At 37.3% G+C, this 24,736-nt stretch overlaps 1 protein-coding gene across 1 annotated transcript; it reads left to right on the forward strand.

Moving 5' to 3' along the window:
* Positions 1–493: 493 nt before the first annotated feature.
* SPACA1 (sperm acrosome associated 1) lies at positions 494–19,806 on the forward strand. Its single transcript, XM_019743243.2, has 7 exons — positions 494–1,713; positions 6,930–6,986; positions 11,134–11,235; positions 11,956–12,062; positions 13,318–13,453; positions 18,277–18,397; positions 18,926–19,806. The coding sequence occupies exons 1-7, from the start codon at positions 1,464–1,466 to the stop codon at positions 19,080–19,082; spliced, it is 930 nt and encodes a 309-aa protein (XP_019598802.2). The 5' UTR covers positions 494–1,463; the 3' UTR covers positions 19,083–19,806.
* The last annotated feature ends 4,930 nt before the right edge of the window (positions 19,807–24,736 follow it).

Raw genomic sequence — 24,736 nt, forward strand, 5'->3', positions numbered from 1 at the left:
TTTATTGTTAACTTTAAATTATACGAATCACTAAGCACTGGATGAGCATTCAGGAGATCTGGCTGGTGAGATCCTGCTTTGCAAATCATTTGCTGGATGATTCTGAGTGAGACATTTAATCTATCCAGTTCTTTATCTCCTCATTTAAAAATCAGGGTCTTGGAGTAGTAGATGATTTCTAAGCTTCTTTCTGACTCAAAGGGTCTGTGATTGTATTCCTAAAGAAGAAATCTGAATGAATAGAGCAGGCTTCTTGAAATGAACATCAATCAACGGAATCTACCAAACTTTATTTCTTTCTATGGCACAACTGGACATATTGATACTGAACACCATCAAGAAGCTGTGGGGAATTACATTTCCTTCTACGATTTTCTACTGATTCAAGTGGGAATGCCAAGGTATTCTTGCTTCTAGTCTGAATCAACTCTAGTAAAAAATATGGCTCCTTTTTGGTAAAATAATTGACTCTTGGGTTAAATCAATGGTAAATTAGTGGATCATTGTCAGAGTAATCTCTTGGTGCCCTACAGTTGCTCGTTGCCCTTTTTAATATTTTTGTTAGCGACCTTAAGGAGACATATTTTCCAAATCAAACTTGGGAGAAATATCTAATATGTTAAGACAACAGAATCAGGATTCAAAAGAATACCAAGGAAGCTTAAAAAATAGGTCAAAAGCAAGAGATCAGAAATTAACAGGGGCAACGTTTAAGTCTGATATTTGGTTCCAAAAGCATCCGCTAGCCAAACACAGAATGGAGAAGAACCAGCTTGACAATAGTTGGACCCTCGCCCTTCCTCTCTCCGAGCTCCCCAATCTAGCACAATGAAGCCCCACACAGAGCTGAAGGCACTGCACAAAATCTTAAAATGTAATTACATGCTCGAGCTACAATAACACTAGTGTTTAGATCAAAGGACGTGCGCCCCTATATCACCTGTAAGTCAAGACTCATCTGCAGAGACGGAACTAGCTGGCGGCACCATACTCTCCATCAGGCTGTGAGGACTCCATCTTGATACGCGCCGACTTGCGTGTTCTGCTTAAGGAATCTGAAACCAAGTCACACGTAGACGGAGTCACAGCGAGGAGTAAACGTAGGAAGGACGAATGTCTTTCAGGAGCAAGCAGGGTGAGCGAGAAAGGCCCAGGCGGCGGTTAGCGGGTAGCTCAGGAGGCCACGCGAGCAGGGGCGGCGCCGCACGAGCGCCGGAAGGCGAAGCCGCGGCCGGGGCGCCGTCGTAAGTGGTCCGCGCGGCGCGACGCAGGCGGGCCCGCTCCCGTTCCGCGGGCGCCGAGGGCCGAGGCGGCGGGCCGCGCGCCTGTGACGAGCTGTGACGCCGCAGTGGTTGCCCGGGTGCGCCGTGGGGTTTCGAAGACCCGCGGCTCCTTCCTTCGACACTTTTCGTTGAGAGCGGGCGGCTGCGATTGCGCTTGGGCGGCCGTCGGGGCCGAGAAGCATGAGCCCCGGGGGCGCAGGCTGCTCCGCGGGGCTGCTGCTGACGGTCGGCTGGCTGCTCCTGGCGGGCCTCCAGTCCGCGTGGGGGACAAACGTCACTGCCATCCAGGATCCCGGCTTGGGCGGCGCCGAGGGCGAAGCTGAAGGCGAAGGCGAAGGCGAAGCCGAAGGCGAGAGCGAGAATGAGAACGAGGGCGAGGAAGAGCCCGAGAACTACATGGGCGATGCTGAGACCGCGCCCCGGGAGGATGGTGAGGGTAGGAGGCTCCTTGCTGGGTTCGAAGGCACCTGTTGGAGGGCAAAGCCCAGCTTTGTCCGATGGCAATGAGAATTATCCGTGTTAACATCTACAGAACCCTGTCCTAAATAGCCCCAAATGTATACATTTTTCGCATGCGTAGTGGCCTTGAAGAAAGGTGTGTTAATCCTACAAGGCCACAGCAAGCTAAACAAGCCCACATCTAGAAGTTGCTACAGAAATACTGCTAAATATTGCTCCGGAAAAGGAAAACGATGCTTTTTTTTCTTTCTTTCCCAAATTGGTAGGAGTAACCTTCCACCTAGGGGCATTATTTTGACTTCCTGTGCAGTTAAGTTTTTCGTTCCCATTGTGGATTTATTTTGAAGTTCCAAATTGCTTGAGGTCTTCCTCCTTTCCACATTTGCACTTTGATTTTGAACACAATGGAATTCAGAATTCCCCTCACTGTGACACATCTAGATAGGCCAATATGCTGATAAAACTGCCCAGAAGCCCTTTATCAACTCCTTGCAGCCCTAACCTTGAGCACCTTTGCAGTGTGGTGTTTTATTTGTACATTCGACCCACAAAGGAACGGGTGGCCTTAGAATAACATCTGTCAAGGGATCCAACCAGTGGCTTTGTTAGATGATACGCGTTAACCAAGGGAGAATGAGCCTGTGCTTGGTACATAAATTTGCCTTACTCTGCTGGCTCATTAAGCAATAAAACTTGACAAGCTGTTGTACATGTTATATTGATTAGTAACTCACATGCTAGTAGGTATAAGGTCAGTTGCAGGTTTGCAGCCATCTAAAGGGAAATGATTCCCTTCCCCCATAAATGACCCAGCTGAGATTCTTTTAATATCCTTGGCAGTCTCATGTCTCCTATACATACAGAGTAGGTTCTATATTTATCAGCGTTTTTTTATTTCCTGATGACAGATAGTGACCCTCAGTGACAGAAAGAAATTGGCTATCTGAGGTTAATGGTGGGGTTGAGGTTTGTACTGACTTGATTACAGAGAACTTGCAGAGGTCCTTGACTTTGGAAATGTGAAAAAGAGGACTAGAGAAGAAAACATGTTTTAAACAAAGCACAGTAGCGTTTCACTCTAGTTTTAAAAGTAATTGAATTAACAATTTTAGTACTAAACTTGTCAAGGGAATAGTCCTAGCTATAAATGCTAAACAGAGTTTAGGCTAAAGCCATGTGATGGAGTTAGAATGCCTTAGATTCAAATTCAAATGTAGGAAAGTTATTTATTCTCGCTCCCAGTCTTCATTTCCTTATCTGTGAACTTCAGGGAGGCCATGTACCTTCTGGATTTTTATATATACAATTTCATGCGTAGCTGCGTTTTCCTGGGGAGAGTGAGAATCCAGAACTTTAATCTGAGGTATCTGACATCTGAAAATTTCCAGAGCCATTATTAAAATTTGTCCTCTTAACCCTCAGGGGACCAGTATAAAAATAGTCATCACCATTTACTATCTCATGAACTCTGTTTTTTTTACTTTTGAGTCATTTTACAAATAATTTACAAAAGTAGGAATAAAGGAATTGTGAAAACAACTTGCTTGAAATTTCAACAAGAATTTAAACATGGAAAACCCCCAATTTTACTCATTTTCCCTGGTTTTAAAGATATATGGGCAAAGTACTTTGAACGCAACTGAAAGCTCATCAATTGTTATGCATGAGTCTGGAATAGATCCATCTTGTAAGTACTGATTCCAGATTTCAAGTACATTTCTAATAGATTCTAGTTATTGTTATTTTTGCACTTGCATTGTAAAAACAATACTTTTGAAAACTATGAAGGCACATATTTTGTTGAGAAGACTGCCATATTCTTTCTCCATAATTGCAAAACATGTTCATCTTAGATTTATAAAACAATTAGAATTATTGGTCCAATGAATTTATTCATTTCTACATCTTCTGGTTTTTTTTTCCAATCACCTTTGTATACACACCTGCCATCCTGATTTGTCTGTTTACAAACATTATCAAGTAAATTTTGTGGTATAAACAACTTAAAAAAAGGAAAGAATACTGTCCATATCCTTTTAGCAAAACAGGAATCGTCTAGCTTATTTTCACAAAATATTTCAGGATCAACTCCTTCCTGTTGAAAGACTAACTGGATGAGAATACCATATATCCTTTTCATCCTTAGAAATACAGTGTTCATTTATTGATTCTTGAATTAGAGAAAATTGATATAGGATATTCATCTAAGATACCATCTCTCATTTTGCTTATGCAATCAATTTCACAATCATCACTGGCATCTAGAATGCTACTCTATGTCTATGTTCATCTTCTGATTCATCCAATAATTGTGAAATATTTTTCTCTATCAGTTTTCTTTTCTTTCCCAGTATGGACAAAAAGAAATAAAAGAAAAATTCTAAAATCTCAGCTGTGTTCAATGAAAGCTGAAAATAATTTGTGAGAAAGGTGCCTCTAGACTTCTTTTACATCTTCCTGAAAGATGATGTGATCCTTTGAGCAAAGCAATAAGAAAACAAAAGGTGACGTAGTAGCTGTGATTTATTTCACAATTACATCATCTTTCTAGACAACTCCAACCATTATTCCCTTTATTATTATAGTTTTTTCTAAAAATGTAGTTGGGAATAGGTGATAAGTAGTACTAAAATCCATCATTATGGATGATGAAATAGCAGTGTTTCAAAATGTAGGAAAAATTACCAAGATATTATGTTAGATATATACTCATAAACCTTTTATACCCCTGTTCCTTTTATACCTTTTATAATATACCCATATACCTTTTATAAATCTTAAGATTTATAATTTATTCTTACCCTATTTACCCTTAGATTTATAAAAGGGACCAATAGTAGACCTACATAATAATTGCAAGATAGAGTTTTATTCTATAAAATGAGTTTTATCCTGTATATATTTTTTTCTTTTTCTTTGGAAGACTTCTATGGAAGAATAAAAATCATGAAATAACCTTACAAGTCAACTTTCAAAAAAGGAGCTAAAAAATTAAAAATTGGACTCTAATAGTATATACCAACAAAGGGTGCTATCCAGAATTGAAGAGAACATTCCAGCATCTGGCCAGAACAACAAAGAGCAGGATCATGATCTGCATCATTGTAGATGTCAAGGTTTTATCAGCACATCTAAGACCAAGTAGATTTTGGGGGAGCACTCAGCACACTCTTGACTCCTATTGAACTCACGTTGAACTTCACTCATTTTCACCTGTTCTGCTATCAAATTAAGACAGCCTATAAAGTACCTGGGGAATACCTGGCTTTTCAGTTCTGTGTACAGGACTTTTTATTTCTCAGGTTTCATTTTGTTATATTTGCCCATTATTCCACCCTGTCCTCTTTAGATCCAGATTTATCTCCAAACATATTTGCTATCCTTTGTGGTTTTGCAGAATCCCCAGATTCAGTCAGCATGAACTCAGTATTTTCTGTCATTAATAAAAATGTTGAACAAGACAGAGTCCTGTGACACTGACACATTGACACCAACCAATTAATTAGCATCAGTAGATCTTACTGTTTAGCAAGTTACACATAAAACTTTAATGACATTAAAACCATATTTTTCCTTTTCACTCATAGCTGCACAACGGGAAATTTTGACAAATGCCACACTGGAGTCCAGATACATATAATTTCCCTTGTCCCACCATTGTAGGATCCTCATCAGAAAAGGAAGTCATTGAATGACTTAATGGGCACTCAATACTCAAAGAGGAAAGGGACTCTGAAAATAATCTGATTAAATCTTTCTCTCTTTCTTTTTTTAAAGTTAGGAGAACTTAAGTAACCTTCCCAAAGTAGCATAGGCAGTGAATAATCGAGCTGATTAAGTAATTTTTTAAATGGTTTTCGAAAAGAGGTTATTTTAAAAAGTCTAGTACTCATTCTCCTACCTGTGTTTTCTATATTCAAGATTTGGCTTTTAATTTATATATCATATGTTTCCAGCAGAAAGTATCCAAGCATTTCAAGCAAAAATGTCAATTCAAAATTGATTGTGATAGTCCAAATAATTTATTTAATAGTCAATGTTGATTTACTTAACATATATACTGGTGCTTACTATGTATTCAAGGCACTGTATTTGGTGCATATAAGTATAGAATAGAGGTGTTTATGAAAGTATTTTACAGTAATCAAAATACAAAAAAGAATTTAGGATTATATAAAGTCAATAAGTATGAAATGAGTGTGAGTGAAGTTATATCTTAAGCATACCTATAGCTCTAAACAAGTTACAGAATGTTTTCATACACATTCTCTCATTTAATTCTCATAGTTGTCAAATAAGACAGCTTATCCTTTTTCAAATTTTACTGAAGGTTAACTAGGCCTGACAGTTTAAGTAATTTATTCAAACTCAAAACAGCTAATTAGTGGTAGAAGCAGTAATTTGGACTTCAGTGCACTTTCCCATGTAATAGTATTGCCTCACGATACAATGACTTTTAAAAATTATCTTCTAATACTTCATTAATATTTTTTCTGTTGAGATTTTCATCCTAATCTGAGCTATGGAGAATTGGTTATATACTACACAGCTAGTGGAATTCATGCCAAATTTCAGAAAGATTAGAAAAAGAAACACATTATGTCATTTAAAACCAATGATATTTAACTGCTTAAATACTTTTATATTCCTAAATTATCCTGCTAAATAAAGTGTTGAAATAAATTCTTAGGAATAATTTACTATCTTAACCTGAGAATGAGTAGAACCAACCTATAACATGATTTTAATGAACACGTGGTATAAAGACTTCTGTTTTGGATGGAAATGATATATCCAATTTTTTTTTTTTTGAGAAATAGGGACTAGAAAAAAATTAGACCTTACAATTAGCTGGCTTTTTTGTGTTTTTCTGACCTTCTATAGAACTTTAACTCACCATGTATTAAACTAATTAAAAAATTATTTTTAAGTTATATTCAAGGTTTAAATATAAACTTTATTTGCAAGTTATTTCATAATTTATTACTTTAAAGGCTTAGGCTCCTTTTTATTTAAACAATAATAGAAGATATACTAAGAATAGTACTGCTTTTCTGATTTAATAAAAAATTTAAAATATCTGCTTCCCACATGATAAGTACTTGCATCCTCCATTCCCAAGTAAGAGTTTTGCACTTAGAATAATTTTAATATAGTTAAATAATGTGTTTTGCACTTTATGTTTAGTTTCAAATTCGACAGCAGTCAAAGAAGTAGAATTTGGGATGTGCACCGTTACATGTGGTAAGTAGCATAGAGCACATAAACAATATCGTAATTTTGGGGGGGAGGAATGGTAAAAACTGTGGCAGTTTGTATTTGTAATTTTTGTACTCTCTCATTGATTTCTATTTCTAATGACTCCAATTTGCACACAAAATGGAAACTGATTTCTTTAAAAGGTTGCTTATATCAGTTCTAAGTCTTATTTTAAGCCAGCTCCCTATATTTTTTGTCACATAAACTGCCTTCAACCAAAGTAAAATTTTCTTTATCTCACAGATGTTCAGAAGATGAAAGATCTTCCAATGAATCTCACAGATGTCTTCCCACATACTTTGGTGGCAAATCTATGAAATTTGCTTATTTGTAATAGTCTGTTCTAAATTCTACATTTCTCTGATGTATATGTCATATCTTGGAAAAAAGAGGATTGGCTTTGTGGGGAACATAATATTCAGGGACTGTGACTTATTTTGATCATTCCATGGATGGAAATTGGCCATAAAATCTCTTACATGAGGATTGGCTTAAGGCAACACGTGTTCTATAATAGACCAGTGTTTCTCAAACTAACTGTTCACCCTTAGTGCCTGAAGCGCTTGTTAAAACAGATTGCTGGGCCTACCCCAGAGTTTCGAACTCACTAGGCCTTCAGAGGGGCCTAAGAATTTATATTTCTAAACAAGTTCACAAGTGAAGTCGATGCCGCTGGTTACAAGACCATCTTTTGAGAACCACTTTGAGAACCACAATAGACTAGCATGCTGAGCAGATAATAGATAATTCACAATGAAATTAAGTTTATTCTTAACAGAATCTGCCTTGAAAAAAAAAAGACAGTAATAGGAGGGAAAGACAAAAACCAGAGGGTAAGAGGACAGAAAATCCATGAATATCTTGATCAGAATGACTTTTTTTTGTCAAAAATTATACTTGAATTGTTTTTATTTGCAATAGCTCTGTGTGTGTGTGTGTGTGTGTGTGTGTGTGTGTGTTTGGTAAACTGTGTTAGGTAAACATAAAACTTACTATTTTAACTATTTTTAAATGTCCAATTCAGTGACACTAAGCACGTTCACATTATTGTACGACCATCATCATCATCTGTCTCCAGAACTTTTTCATCATCCCAAACTGAAACCTCCCCACTCATTAAACACTAATTCTCCACTTCCCCCTTCCTCAGCCTTTGGAAACCACCATTCTACTCTTTGTCTCTTGAGATAGTTTTTAAACCTGTTTTTCACCTTAACTTCTTAATGAGTGAAAAAAAATTAAGCCTGTAATAAACCTGTGATTATTTATTTGCAATTTATATCTTTCTTCTGCTGCTTGAGAAATTTTCATAAGAGAATTATTTTCATAACAAATGATATTGTTTTACTTTTATTATTTAAGGATGTGTTTCAGAAATTATATGTTACATTTGTTCATTCAACAAATGATTCTCTGTTTTGGGGGCTTTTAAAAAACTTTTTACTACTACCATGTTTACCTGAAAATAAGACCTAGCCAGACCATCAGCTCTAATGCGTCTTTTGGAGCAAAAATTAATATAAGAACCGGTCTTATTTTAATATAAGACCGAATATAATATAATATAATATAATATAATATAATATAATATAATACCTGGTATAATATAATATAATATAATATAATATAATATAATATAATACTGGGTCTTATATTAATTTTTGCTCCAAAAGACACATTGGAGCTGATGGTCTGCTAGGTCTTATTTTTGGGGAAACACGTATGCGGTAGGCATTGTTTTAGTACTGGGAATACAGCAGTGAACAAAGCAGAGAAAAATCTGCCTTCAAGCAGTATGTATTTTAGTTGGGATAAAGTGATAAATAATATGTAATATATGTAATATATCAGACAGTGATAAGTTCTAACGGGGAAAATAAACCAGAAAATGCAATAGTTCACATCTAAGATATTTTTTAAACATTTAAAAATCTTTTCCATTTATAACAGAACTATACAGAGGAAAAAATGCTATAGTGCTGTAGTGCAAAACAATATTTTAGTAGTCAAAAAGTTTTCTTTTTCTGGAATACACAGACAGATTTTTTAAGTTTTACTTGGACTGAACATAAAAGCTCACACCTACACACATCATCGCAATGAACTGTATTTGGTTAAATAAATAAATACATAAAACACCTGCTTGAAAAATATTTATATATGTCAGAATAACTCTGTGCTTCTAGAGAAGTACCTTTCATAAATTCAAGTTGAGCCATACTGTAGTCATTCTTAGGTATTGCTTTTAATCAAAAGAGACCGTTTATCTCCAACCTTCTATCTCCTTATCTCATATGGAATCCTCTTCCTTGCTACTCAAAGTTTGGTCCAGAGACCAGCCACATCAGCATTGCCTGGGAATTCGTTAGAAATGCAGAATCGCAGGACCTACTTGAGACCTGCCAAATCAGAACTTCATGTTAGGAAGATCCCCAGGTGATTTGCATGCACTCTGAACTTTGAGAAGCACTGTTGTAAATTTCAACTTTCCCTTGCCCTTGAGAATGGGTTTTAGGATTAACACCTTGTAGGAGTTGAAAGAGGAAATCTGGGAGACAAGGAAACCAAGATGGACAGTTCCTTGGCCTATGACTATGTCGTCATTATAGGTCATGTCGACGTAAGAAACGTCTAAACATGTGGAGAATTTTTATAAGTTTATTTGAGCCAAACTGACAATTGCCAGGAAGCAAAATTTCAAGGGATTGAGAAAATGCTCCAGAGAATGGCAATTTTGCAGCTTATTTTATACATTAGAATAAAAGGAGGAGATGTAAAGAGGGTTACATGAAATCCATTCATAGTAGATTAAGGGGGCAGGAGAAATCAAACCAGGGAAATCTCTGGGATTGGATAAAAAGTGAAACAGAGAGACACATTGGTGAGTGCAGAGTAGTTCATAATAAACGTCCACAGCACATACAGATGGTATGCAGGGTACAGTACAACGATGAGGGGTTATGTGATCTCATATTCTCCTGTCCCAAGGTTGGGCCTTAAGGGGTCTGGAAAAGAAGATTACTCTGACATTTCAAAAGTATGTTATCTTAGATGCAAAAAGACTCTCTTATGGTAAAGACTGACCTTTGTCAAGGAAGCTACAGGCCTAGGACGTGACTACCCTCCATGACCCGCTTTTAGTTAGGAATTTTTATGTTCAAACCATCCTCTGTGGTTACTTTTGGTCCCTGAGTTTGTAAGGCCTGCCATGCAGACCTCTCTGGAGCTTGTCAGGTTAAGTATGTGTGCCCGTTTTTGTCCACAGTCATTTGTCACAGGACATGTTCAGCATGTCACTGCTGCAGCATTTTATCTCCCTCAATTCTGGTGATGAAAGGCAAACTCAGTGGAAATTTGAAATCAGTTAGTAAAGACTTGATTTCTTGTTATAAAAATGTGTGGCAATTCTAAAGAGAATATCTTGTTGGAAATGGAGATTTGATCATAAATACTTTGTCCTGCTATATTTATTACCAATCTAAATATTAAAAAGCATTATTTATGTTAAAATGTGATTTTGGAATTTCCTCCAAATCCCAATCCCCCAAATCCCCCTCTCCCTCCTAAAAGTTCCATGGTCAAATAAATTTGGGAGATCCTGTGTACTACTGTGTTTCATTAAATCTAAGAATTTATTGGCTGTAAGAAGCACATTTTATACACCCCCCCCAAAAGGAAAAATGCTGCCAATTTGTGACATGCTGTCAATTGTAAGATGCATTCTGATTTCAAAGATGTTAGAATACAAAAATTTTACATCTTAGATCAATGAAAGTTTATACACAATAGCACATTAATTTATTAGCATATTAAAAGTCTCCCACAAATTGTGTAGTAAAGAGGTCCCTTTAATTTTATTTAATGTATCGTTTTCAAATGTGTATAATCATGGATTTCTTTTTCTTATGGTAACAACCAGAGGAACTAGTGTTTCATGTAACTTGCTTTGGTAATGCTGTTTTATGAAGTAATTCAAAATGAGAAGCCTAGAAGCATTCTAAATGTTATCACCTTGAATTTAGGAATTTAATTTCTGAAATTAGAAGAAAAGTCTCAAAAGAGATCTAGATGGAAAAAAAAAAGATTCTCTGGAATTAGTTTTCTTAACATTTGCTGATTTCTTTTACCAAAGGTGTTGGTATTAGAGAAGTTATATTAACGAATGGATGCCCTGGAGGTGAATCTAAGTGTATTGTCCGGGTGGAAGAATGCCATGGACCGGTAGACTGTGGCTGTGAGTTGGACTCTGTTGGTGGGGAGACGGAGGGGGAAAGAGTTTACTCTGGGGAGATAGCCTTAATCTCAGGTTGCCGTGAAGAACTGCTATACTGAAAGGAAATTGTAATAAAACTTAAAATTCCATTTCTCTAGACAGTTGCAGCTCTGAGTTACTTTCTGTTGTTGCTTTATATTTTTCAATGATGTCTAACATTTAACATATATTCTCTGGGATACACTGTAACCTTATTGTACGCAGGGCCTGTGGTCAAGCTGTCCTATAGTGAAATGCATTGGACATGTTAGTCATGCCATTATATCAGTAGATTGGTCCACCCTAAATTGGGAACTTTAAGAGATGTTCTATATCAAAGTACACTATTCTGAGATTTCAATATTTCTAATAGAGGCCCCTAACCAGTAAATTGGAAGCCACTAGTAGACCTCAAAGCTTATACGATCACTAAGTTGGTTGCCCTTACTATACCTCTTTTTCACAATTTATTCTGCAGAAGGAGCAGATAGCTGTGGTGTCTCCCACCTGCTGCTTTTGGTGACTTCATCTTTGCACCCATCACTCCTCTCTGTTCTTCTACACCCAAACACTCAATACATTTGATAACTTCCAGCATATAATTGATTTTGAAATTGGAGGTGGCTTTTAAAAGTAATATGGTTTATAAAGCAATTTGCAGTGCCCCATGGTATATGTGTATTTAATTTTTCCTTTTTTCAGGGGGTAAACCAATATCAGAAAGCCTTGAAAGTGCTAAATTGGCATGTGTTCATACATCGCCTGTAAATCGTTTCAAATATGTTTGGAAACTTCTAAGGCCAGACCAAGTGAGTAATGAATATGTAATTTGGTGCTTCCTAGTGAGTGATAAAATTTGTTTCGCAGTGCTTGATGACTGTCAGAAAACTGTCTTTAAAAGAAGTTTGCAAAAATGAAGTTAAAATCATACAACTTTATTGTTACTAGGATTTAAGTTTTTTCATTATTTATATATTTATATATGTTTTAGGGTTAGTTATCAGAATTTAAAAACCTCCATTTTATATAAAGTAGTCTATTTTGGAGCAAGGTTTTCATTTGTATACATAGGAGTTATGTAATGATAACAGTAGCTAACATTAATTGAGGGCTTATTAAGTGCCAGACTGTTGTGAGAGGGATGTGGTTATCAAAGTAGCAGTCTCACCCAGGTTTGTGTCTTTCCACAATGTCAGCCTTTATTAGAATAAAGCCCTGGATCTAGTCCTACTGACTCGGTTTACCACAGGCATTAACCAAGGCTCTGGCCAGAGGATAGCCTCCAATAGTCAGGGTAGAGCAGTTTCACACAAGAGGGTCACACCGGTTTGCAAGCAGTAGGGTTAGGCAAGGGTCTTACGACAGCAGGATGAGAGTCTGGTGTTCAGCAAGAGTACCTATGGTACTGGGGTTCGTAGCGTTGGGCCTCAGGCTGGGCTGGTGAGACAGTCCAGAGACGGCTTCAAGATCTCTGTCTGGGATGAGTGCAGATGCGGCTGTCAGCTCATCAGTGAGGCCTGGGCGATGAGCCGTCAAAGAGCTCTGATTTTATGTTCAACACTGGGTGCGGTGCATCCATCTGCAGACCCATAAAGCCGTCCAGATGGTCACACTCCACTCTGCATCTGGAGTTATCTGGTTAGGGCATTCACTAGGCATTCCTTTCACATGATGCCCTGGCATTGCTGTCACTTTGTGATTGACGTAGCTATCAGAATTATTAGCGTCCATTTTGTGTTCATAATAAATGCTCTATACACAGACGTACGCCGAGTGTTAGTGTTTCTTTTAACACACAAAGCAATCCTATAAGGTAATTTCTATCACACACCCATTTTACAGATAAGTAACTGAAATGCAGAAAGTAACTTATTCTAGGTCATACAGGCAGGAAGTGGTAGCATTGGTACTTGATGTCTGGTTTGTCTGACTGTAAAATTCATGTGCATAATTAATTACTGTCCCAGACTGAGAGACAATGACTCTTTTTTACAGGAAATAAAATTGTTTCCTGATCTTATGTTTACATGAAGAGTGTTGATACTTTCTTTTCTTTTAAAATAGCAACCCATTGTACTTGCAAATGATTCAGCAATCCTGGATGTACACAGGGAAATCCACCCCTTGGCTTTCCAGTGTGATACCTTTGATAATAATGAAATAGTAGCATCTATTAAATTCACAATCTATACAACAAATGGTAAGTGCCCAGCAATGTTTTGGTTTCCTCATATCTCAAACTTTAAAGAGGGTCAAAATCACCTGGGGGGGTGGGGGGGTGGGGGGGGCTTATTGAAACACAGATCCATAACCCCACCCACCAAGTTTCTGATTCGGTAGATTTTGGGTGGGGCTGACACAAGAATTTGCGTTTCTAACAAGTTCCCAGGTGCTACTGGGAGACCACAATGTGAGAACCACTGGTTTATACCATTTAGACTTTCTCACAAGGTAGTGCTTAATTTATTTTTCACAAAGTAAAGCCAGGTGTGCCTTACTTTGGGGAATCTGGTGTATTTCTGAAGTATCTCCAAAGAATAGTCCTCTAACTTGTATTATATTCTTACTTTTACTTCTATCACGAAAGTGAAAATGGATACATGGAATTCTTATGTATGCTAACAAAAATTTTTGTACAGTAAAGTAAATAAAATTAAGAAACATTATGTCAAGGCATGTCTCTCTGAAAATTATTCATTTAAAGAAAATGTTTTTGATGAAACAATAATAGTCATCGATATGTCACAAAAGGCAAATCTTGTCCTGAATGTAATTTTACATGTTAGAAATTACTTCCCTTGTGAAATGGATTCATGTGCATGTCCTTTCAATTTAAACTATGATGTCGTCTATATCCAAATAATTATTTATTTTTGTTCAGTTGCTCTTAACTGTTTTTATTGTTGCTGTCATCTTTGTTGTGAGTGTGGGGGTTTGGTCATAGGGTGTTTTGGAATCCAATCAAGCTCAAGAGGCTTTTCCCAGAAAAATGCCCACATTTACAAACATGCCAAAAGTTACCTGTAATTTTAAGGGAGTTCATGGATTTCTTGAAGCTATTTCTTAATCCTAAGTGAAGAATTTATGCTGTAGTCTAGAGATGCCGTACAACAACATAGCACCTTTTATTGAAATGAAAACAAGCTAAACTATTTGGGGGGTGGTTTTTAAAAATAAACTATAACTTTTTTTGATGTGTTGCATAGTGTCTTTGAAAAACATCTTTATAGTGAAGGCTAATAATCTTACGCCTATGTTGGATATCAGGTGTTATTAAAAGGATAATTTCAACAAGGTGCTACAAAAGCAAAAAAGGACCAAGCATCATCAAACTGAAAAATATCTAATTGAGTCCTAGTTCAGGCCATCAAAAGTTTTGGGGGCCATTCTCAGTTTTTGTCCTCATAGCCTGGTCCTTGTAAGACAACTCAGTGGTTAGCTCTTTCCGTGATTAGAAGGCAACATGCATTTGATAGTGTGTAAGCTAAGGGCTGGAACACAGACCCCAAAATGTCAGCCCTTAAGTGAGACAAAGTTGATTCTTCTCCCGTAGCACGCTAGGGCTGATGGGGTAGCTCTGCCATCTCAATACATGCACTGGTTAAACGATAAAGTGTTTTCAAAACACTTTGATATCTATTAGTTTCTTTTTTAAATGACAATTGGGTACACCATGTGACAGACCCTTTTGGTTGTTTAGACATCAAACAGCTGTGTTGGCTATAAATGTGCACACAATATGGTACTGGCTTGAAACAAATACATACTTGAATATTTTTAGGGTAAATATGATTTAGTTAATGAAAATTTCCTGTCATATTAGATTTTTCACTTCCACAGTAGTTGTCCTTCATAATTAGGCATTGTTTTGGATTGAATTGTATTTCCCCTAAAAAGATATTTTCAAGTCCTAACTTGTAGAACCTCATATTTGGAAACAGGGTCATTGCAGATAGAATTAGTTCAGTTAAGATACGGTCATACATACATACTAGAGTGGGTTTTTGATCTAATATCACTGGTGTCTTTATAAGAAGAGGAAAGTGTGGATGTAGATAGAGAGAGACAGAGGAGAATGCCATGTGAAGACACAGAGACACATGGGGGGTGGGGAGGGTTGGCGGGAGAAGACAACAGAGTTGTCTTATGAAAACGGAGTCAGAGATTACAGCCAAGGGACAGCTACCAGAAGCTGAAGAGGAAAGGAGGGATGCTCCCCCAGAGTCTTTGGAGGGAGCATGGCCTTGCCAGTACCTTGTGTTCAGAATTTTGGCTTCTAGAACTATGAGACAATACATTTGTGTTGTTTTTAAGTCAACCAGTTTGTGGTACTTTGTTATGGTGGCCCTAGGAAACTAATACAGACATAGGCTTAGTTTTAGTAAAAAGTGAGAGCATCAAAATTCAGCCTATTTTTTCATTAGAAAATTTCAATAGGAAATGCAACCTTTTTTGTTGTCATTAGCTATTGTCCATGTAAGAAATGTCCAAACTTATAGAGAATTTTTATAAAAATTTATTTGAGCCTGAAAGAGGATACACCTGGAAGTCAGAGCTCAACCGACTGAGATAAATGCTTCCGAAAATAACAGTTTGCAATTTTTTTTATGCATTTGAGATTAAGGAGGGAACATAGGGGAGATTACATGAGGTTGGGAGGAAGCAACAAGGGATGGGATTACAGGATAGTTAAGAATATGTGCTGTCTTGGGGGTGTTTTAAGGTTTATTTCAAAGATGTGTTAACCTAGCTAGATGCACAGAAACAATGGACAGGGCTTGGTTAAGGCAAAGATAAACCTTTTGCTAAAAAGTTATATACCCTGGGGCATGGATACCCACTGTGACCTGCCCAATTAGGAATTTATGACTAGATCACCACGTGAGATTACTTTCCACAGAACCTCCTTTTCTGTCCACAATATGAAAGTAATCTAAGTGACCCTTGCAAGAAGACTACTATTGAAATGAGCTGAAATCTTCATACCCCTCATTCTCCACCCTGTCTTGGCTAGTGTTGGGGTAGTGGATAAATGGAAAGGAATTTTGGATTTCTTCTCAGGTTTTAATCCTAAAACATGTCTTTTATTTGAGCTTAAAAATCCCTCTGCTTCTGTAAACCTAAAATTATCAAAAGTAAAAAGATTTTTAAAGTCCAACAACGTTGGAATATAAATATCATGTAATTTCTCTATCATATGTGGAACTATTTGGCGATCATTAAATTGAGTGTATAACTCTAGAATTACTAAGGAAAATGGAAAATTATACTCTGTGGTATTTAAAGTGTAGAAAGAAAAATTCGGACAAATAAACGGTTGAGATTGTCCATATAGTAGACTACTTCTGATACAGTGGTACTTACCAAAATTAAATGTTTAAAATACATAAAACATAGCTTGCAGAAATTATTAAATCTCCTTGGACATTGTTTTACTTGTCAGTATGATTCAACAGTTGCATCCCTTGTCCTTCCCCACCTAAATATTTTATGATTGTGTGATTTAGGGACCAGGAAGAGCCACAAGAAAGCTGTATAATTCACAAAATGAGTAATACTTGATGTAAATTGGCTTTTCACCAATTACAATGTAACAATGTTATATGATAGGCTGGCTTTGTCTCTTTAATAGCCTTATTTTCAGGAAGAGCAGAAAGATATAGGAAAGAATGACTGATTTAAAAGTGGTGTGTGGGTATTTGTATAAAAAAGAATGAGCTTCTATACCGTCCCTTACAATATATACAAAAATTAAAGATGTAGCATAGTGCTGGATGTAAGAACTAAATCCATAAAGCTTTAAAAAGGAAACATAGGAGAATATCTGCATGATTCAGGAGTAGGCAAGGGTTTCTTAGATATGACTCAGAAAACAATCACCATAAAAGGAAACATTGATAAAGTAGGCTTCATTAAAGTTAAAAACTTCAGTTCGTTAAAAGAAACCATTAAAACATAAATAGGAAAGCCAAAATCTGGGAGAAAAATAATTATAAAACATGTACAGTCAGTACAATCAATTTAGGAAAAGATCTTGCAGTTTCTTGGAAAAGTAAGTGTCCCTCTACCCTATAACCCAGCAGTTCCACTCTTAGGTATTTATCCAGAAGAAATGAAAATGTGTGTTCACAAAATGACTTCTACAGAAATGTTCATAGCAGTTACTTTATAATAGCCCCAAACTGGAACACTCTTAGTGTCCATCAGTAGGAGAATGAATATATAAACAAATTATAAACAAATTGAGGTATACTACTCATTAATAAAAAAACAAAAAACAAACAAACAGAAAAAAAACTAGTGATACATGTGCCGACATGGGTGAATTTCTAAAATATACTGAATAAATAAGCCTTACACAAAAGAGTACATAGCCTATGTTTCCGTTTCTATGAAGTTCTGGAACAGGCAGAACTAATCTATGGTGAAAAAGAAAATGAGGACAGTACTTGCCTCCGGAGGATGGGGTAGGGATTAACTGGGAGAGGCTCGAGGGAACTTTTTGGGGTATACTCATATTTTGTGTCTTGATAGGGGGTTTAAATTACACATGTGTGCTTGCATTTGCCAAAATTAAACAAATGTACATTTAGGATCTTTCAGCTCTTTGATCTGAAATTTTACGTCAAAAGAAAATATATAAATAAATACTGAACTCTAGTTAATGATATGCTTGTTGAGAAAAATTTTGCGAAAAGTGTACAGACACCAAATTATGTTGGCATGCATCAAAAATATAAGATGGATCAATGGATTGATAGAAGCATGAATAAATAGTAAAATATTGATGGTAGTAGCTACCATAGGTGGTGGGACTATAAGATGTTCATTGTCAAATTCTTTCAACTTCTGCATGTTTGAAACTGACATTTTAAACATGTAGAACAAGTTAGTTAATAATTTTCTTTCCACTGATTCTTTTTCTAGAGTTGTTTTTCAGATATAAAGTTTCCATTTAGATGTCCATTTCTTTTTTTTTTCTTTCCAGTAGTAATAATCATCAGGTGTGTGTGTTTTCTCTAGAATTACAGATGAAAAGATCAAGGCAACCAGACACTGATGCAGTCCTAGTTTTTGTGCTGACCATAGGAGTAGTTATCTGCATATTTGTGATCTTTGTGCTGATCTTCATAATTATAAACTGGTAGGTGAAGGACTGAAGCTGAGTCTCACCCTGGACTGATGTCCTTCTATCTGCCCCTCCCTTGTCCCATGAATTGAAAGCCCTGTCATTGATGCTTCTCACATGTGTCTTCAAACCGTCCAACTCCCTTAATTCCTCCCGTGACTGTCCTAGTTCAGGCTACCTAATCTCATGACTTGCTTCCCCAGTCATGAGAGAGCTTTTAAATGCAATTTTTAAATTTTTGCATAGTAGTTGCTAAAAAAAAAAAGTTTATTGAATGAATATTTGTGTTGTCAGTTGTAGTTATCACAAGTCTAACATTTGGTTAATTATAACCTACCAATGCATTTATATGAAAATATTTCTAATACTTTCATGAGTATCACACCCTGGTACATCTGAGGGCTCATCTATTATCACAATGCAACTGTTGCACCACAAACTGGAAATATATTGTGACTAAGGATGCACTTTTATATAGAGAAAACTAAACAGAAATAGATTCTTAAGAGAGTTTTTTGTTTTTGTTTTTGTTTTTTCTCCCAGGGCGGCAGTTAAGGCTATCTGGGGGCCAAAAGCCTCAGCTGCTGAGATGCATTCTGAGCTGAGTTCAACGAGATACAAAGATTCAACTTCTTTTGACCAATCACCAACAGAAATACCTGGACAGGAAGATGATGCCTTAAGTGAATGGAATGAATGATGTATGGATGATATATAACAAACCAAAGGAGATTCAAGCATATCAGATTCATTATTATAAAAATAAAATATATAGCGAAATACTTTAATAATATTGCAGGTGATTTACCACAGTCTAAAGGTAATACAATATAAGAAGAGGCTGTTTTAATCAGTGCATCTTTGTGATGGAGTTATCAAAAACTATTTTTAATTTGTTTTCAACATTTACCATTTCAGATGATCACTTGGTACATTTATCTAGAGATACACACAAACAAAATCTTCTAACACGTTTTTTATCACTTTGATCACTTCTAAGTTGATTTTCCTATTCTGTCTCAAGCAAGAAGAATGTAATGTAGAAGATGCCTTGCATATTAGACTTTCCCTCTGCTGGGAACACTGGTTTGAACTTGTAAAGCTAATCATGTTTTATATAATTTTTAAGATTTTTATTAAAATACCGCTAACATCCAATATTACATTAGTTTCAAGTGTACACGATCGTTATTCAACATTTATAATCTAAAGAAGTGATCACAAGTCCAGCAACCATTATTCACTTCCCCATGCTGTATGTTATATCCCATGACTTACTTGTTTTATACCTGGAAATTTGAATCTCTTATTCCCCTTCACCTTTTCCTCACGTTTGTTAATTTCTCAACTACGATATTCAATATTATTTTATATTAATTTCAGGTGTACAGCATAGTGGTTAGACATTTACATAATTTAAGAAGTGATCCCCCTGACTAGTCTAGTACCCACCTAACACTATACAAATGAGGTCTGACAAGTAAGTTCGTGAACTTGTTGCAACAATGTTGCTAACCTTTTTTTGGATATCAGAGGGATTATTCATTATGAATTTGTACCAACTGGACAAACAGTTAACCAAGTCTACCATTTGGAAGTGCTGAAAAAGCTGCGTGAAAAAGTTAGATGACCTGAACTTTTCCCCAACAATTCATGGCTCTTGCATCACAACAGTGCACCAACTCACACAGCACTGTCTTTGAGGGGGTTTTTAGCCAGTAAACAAATAACTGTATTGCAACACCCTCCCTACTCACCTGATCTGGCCCCCAATGACTTCTTTCTTTACCCGAAGATAAAGGAAATATTGAAAGGAAAATATTTTGATGACATTCAGGATATCAAGGGTAATGCGACAACAGGTCTGATGGCCATTCCAGAAAAAGAGTTCCAAAATTGCTTTGAAGGGTGGACCAGGCACTGGCATGGGTGCATAGCTTCCCGAGGGGAGCCTTCAAAGGTGACCACAGTGATATTCAGCAATGAGGTATGTAGCACTTTTTCTAGGATGAGTTCGTGAACTTAATTGTCTGATCTTTGTAGTTATTACCATATGATTGACTATATTGCTTATGCTTTGCTTTATATCCCTGTGACTATTTTATAACTCCCAATTTGTACTTAATGCCTTTACCTTTTACACCCTGCCCCTCACCCCCTCCCATCTACCATGTTTCCCTGAAAATAAGAAGTAGCCAGACCATCAGCTCTAATGCGTCTTTTGGAGCAAAAATTAATGTAAGACCCGGTCTTATTTTAATATAAGATCGGGTCTTATATAATGTAGTATAAGACCGTGTCTTATATTAATTTTTGCTCTAAAAGACGCATTAGAGCTGATGGTCTGGCTAGGTATTATTTTTGGGGAAATGTGGTATCACCCCAATAAATCTAGTTCCCATTTGACACCATACATAGTTATTACTACCAGGGTGCCAAAAATATATACAAGTGGACAGTTTGGTTAACGTTGCTCAAGCAATAGTTTGCTGTAATCAGAAGTGTCTGGACACTGATGGTAACCATTTTGAGCACCTCTTGTAATTGCAGAAGTCAAACGTGACTTGTATTCATCTTTTGTTATCAGTATATATTGAGTATAACAATTTAAATATAATTTCCTTTCTTAAAATGTGTATACATTTTGAGTATACTTTGAGTATACAAGTGAGTCGCTTGTAGGCAGCACATGTAATGTTCTTGTTTCTTATCCATTCAGCATTTATTCCATTTACATTTAAAGTAATTGTTGACAGATATGTAGATATTGCCATTTTATTATTCATAACTTTGATGTTTTTTTCTATCTTAAATAAGTCCCGCTAACATTCATTGTAATACTGGTTTGGTGGTGAGGAACTCCTTTAGCTTCTTCTTGTTTAGGAAGCTCTTTATCTGTCCTTCAATTCTAAATAATAGCTTTGAGAGGTAATCTTGGTTATAGGTCCGTGCTTTTCATCACTTTGAATATTTCTTTCCAATCCTGTCTAGCCTGCAGTGTTTATTTTTAGAAATCAGCTGGCAGTCTTATGGGAGCTCCTTTGTAGGTAGCTAACTGCTTTTCTCTGCTGCTTTTTAAGATTCTCTCTTTGTCTTAAACTTTTGGCATTTTAATTATGATGTGTCTTGTTGTGGGCCTGTTTGGGTTCATCTTGTTTGGGACTCTTTGTGCTTTTTGGGCTTGTATGTCTATTTCTTTTACCAGATTATGGAAGTTTCCAGTCATTATTCCTTCAAATAGGTTTTCAATTCCTTGCTCTCTCTCTTCTCCTTCTGGTACCCCTATGATGAGAATGTTGGTATGCTTGTTATTGTCCCAGACGTCCCTTAAACTATCCTAATTTTTTTGGATTCTTTTTGCTTTTTGCTGTTGTGAGTGGATGTTTTTTGCTACCTTCTAAATCACTGATTTGATCTTCTGCTTCATCTAATCTGTTGGTTCCCTCTAATGTATCCTTTTCAGTTATTGTAGTCTTTATTTCTGATTATTTTTTATGTTTTCTATCTCCATTTTTGTGTTTCCAGTCTGTTGAAGTTGTCACTGTGATCACTGAGCATCCTTATAACCAGCGTTTGGAACTCTGCGTCTGGTAGATTGCTTGTCTCCATTTTGTTTAGTTCCTTTTCTGGAGCTTTGTTCTGTTCTTTTATTTGTGAAATGTTTCTTTGTCTTTCTATTTTGGCTGCCTCCCTGTGTTTGTTTTTATGTAGGGCTGCTATGCCTCCCAGTCTTAATAGAGTGGCCTTAAGTAGTAGGTGTCCTGTGGGACCCAATGGTGCAGTCTCCCTGCTCACCAGAGCCAGGTGCCCCAGATGTATCCCTGTGTGGATTGTGTATGCCCTCCTGTTGCAGTTGAGACTTGATTGCTGTTTGCATGTCAATCAAAGGGATTGACCCTCAGGCTGATTGGTTGTAAGGACTGGCTCTGACTATAGCAGAGGAGCTGTTAAGAACAGGCTGACCCTACAGAGCAAGGTTTGCTTTAGTGGGGCTCTGGTGCCTACCTAGTCTGCCCTGTGGGTTTGTCATCCTTGGAGGTGGCCAGGTGATGCTCTGGCCTAGTCTGAAGCTGGCTACTGGGCCTACCAGCCCTGGGGCCTCCTAAGAGGGGAACCACTGCAGGCCAAGTTCAGCTGCAGTCTGTGCCCTGACTGAAGCCACTAGGCATGAACCACAAAGCAATCCAGAGATAGCTGCTGCCCACATTGTACTTGGACGTGCCCTGAGAGGCCAAGCTATGAAACAAGACTGGCTGTTGCAGTGCTGGGCTTAGGGCTGCTCAGCCAGAGCTACAGGACACACTGAAGCCAGATCTTCCTTGTTTGGGTTTTGTGAACCTTTAAGAGATTTTAGGAAAGTCTGCAGCATGAGCCAAGGCAGGCCATTTATATGGAAAAGCCAATGGAAGCGGCTTGGGTGTGCCGTAAAGTTGTGTGGGGCGTGGTCTCAGGGAATCACTAGGGCGGGGCAACTGAAAGGTGATAGCCAGTTTGGCGGAGACGCAGTTATGGCATGTGCCTGCATCTGCATGCAGGGAGAGGGAGGGCTTAACAGAGAAACAATGGCTTTTGCCAGCTTCTCCGTTCAGGAAAAAGCTGCCCCTCCAGCCCTCAGCCTGATTCTAGACAATTCAGTTTCTCCCTGTATATCTCTGGAACCTTTTGAGCTGCTGCCCCAGCGCTGGAACTCAGAGCGAATGAGTTCATCAGTGAGTAAGTCTGTATGCGGGCTTTTTAAGTGGAACACCTGGGAGTGCAGCTGCCCTCTGTCTCAGCCACAATCTCTTCTGGTTTTTGCAGCCAAAAGTTATGGGGACTTCTCTTCCCTGCACTGAAACCCTGGCCTGGGTAGGGGTTGGGACCCCTCGTTCCTCAGGGGTGTATCTCCGCAGCTGAGCTATCCCTCCTGATTCTTAATGGTCACATGGGGATGTGGGACCAGCCTATTCCATGTCTCTGCCCCTCCTCCCAGTCTTGAGGTGGCTTCTTCTGTCTGTAGTTGTAAGGCTTTGGTTCAGCTAGACTTCAGGTGATTCTCAATGATGGTTGTTCTGTTGTTTAGTTGTAATTGATGTGGTCCTGAGAAGAGGTGAGCACAGCATTTACCTATTCCACCATCTTGACCGGAAATCAAGCCAATCATTCTTTAGCATCTCTGCAAGGCATGAGACATACAAAGCATCCCTTGTAAGACATGAAATAATAATAATGATAACATACAACACTTAGTGACTACTGTGTTCCAAACATTGCCCAAAGCATTTTACCTATATTAGGTAATTTAATTATGATTGTATATTGGAAATGTGTAAAGAACTGGGGAGGAACTTGAAGGTGGCTGAGTAAATGTCATGAATTTAGCATACCCTGTATTCCTCACAGAAACGGTGAATTAAGGACTTTTGAATAACCACTAAGTTCCTTCAGTGTAGTTGGTATGCAGATGATAACATCTCAAAACCAAGGTACTTATTTCTGAACATCACTGCCTTTTTGTATGGTATCAAACAAGATACCACTGCATTAGATAACTTGATTAGGTAGACTTCAGCAGAAATTAATTTTCAGAGGTTATGATAGTAGCACAAAATACACTTAATTTTTGGTTTAGATGAATTCTATGCCAACTTCATTGTTATTATTACGGGATTTATATAATTCTAATGATAGAATTATCTCTGCATATCTGTGAAGAAGATATTGTAAATGGGCATTAATTCCTCTAGCAGCCTGAAATAGGCTGTGTTGTGGAATTATCCATGCTTTCTATTACATAGTATTTGTACTTGAGAGAAGCAATAAAAAATTGGCTAGAAAATGATTTTGTTATCTGTTGTGAGAATTCCACTAGAGATTTTAAGTGAAAAGAAATTGTTTTCATAAAAGATTCCAAAAGAATCTTTTTTTTCTTTTTATGACACCCTTCCTCCCCCCAGATAAGTGAAAAAAATTAGCCTTCTATTTCTTATTTCTGACTAAGTATGGTCATGCAACTTTAGTCTACGTGGTAAACATTCTTGAATAGTAATTATTATCAATTCTTATTTTTAAAACCATGAACAGCAGTGGTTTCCAACTGTATTTCAATGACCATCGATATTCAGTCAGGTTAACAAGGTTTGGTTGTCAGTGGGCATGTGGTAGGATAGTACCTCCTCAGCCCCTCATGTTTGAGTGGGGCCATATGACTAGTTCTAGCCAATGAATTATGAGCCAAAATTTGAAATGTGACTTTCAGACTAGAACATTTCATTGTGAAAATCTTCAGAGCTCACTGTTTGCACATGCAGACCCAGGAAAAAGCCCCGAGATTGAAAATCTACCTCAATAAACAGAAGGGAGGGAAAGACCAAA

This window comes from Rhinolophus sinicus, linkage group LG05, assembly GCF_036562045.2.
Source record: "Rhinolophus sinicus isolate RSC01 linkage group LG05, ASM3656204v1, whole genome shotgun sequence".
Classification (NCBI taxonomy): Eukaryota; Metazoa; Chordata; class Mammalia; order Chiroptera; family Rhinolophidae; genus Rhinolophus; species Rhinolophus sinicus.

Bases quoted from the DNA above. Each gene is read 5' to 3' on its own strand.
- SPACA1 (XM_019743243.2), top strand. From the start codon at position 1,464: ATGAGCCCCGGGGGCGCAGGCTGCTCCGCGGGGCTGCTGCTGACGGTC. The intron at 1,714-6,929 runs GTGAGGGTAGGA...CTTTATGTTTAG, and splicing joins GACCGCGCCCCGGGAGGATG to TTTCAAATTCGACAGCAGTC. The intron at 6,987-11,133 runs GTAAGTAGCATA...CTTTTACCAAAG, and splicing joins GATGTGCACCGTTACATGTG to GTGTTGGTATTAGAGAAGTT.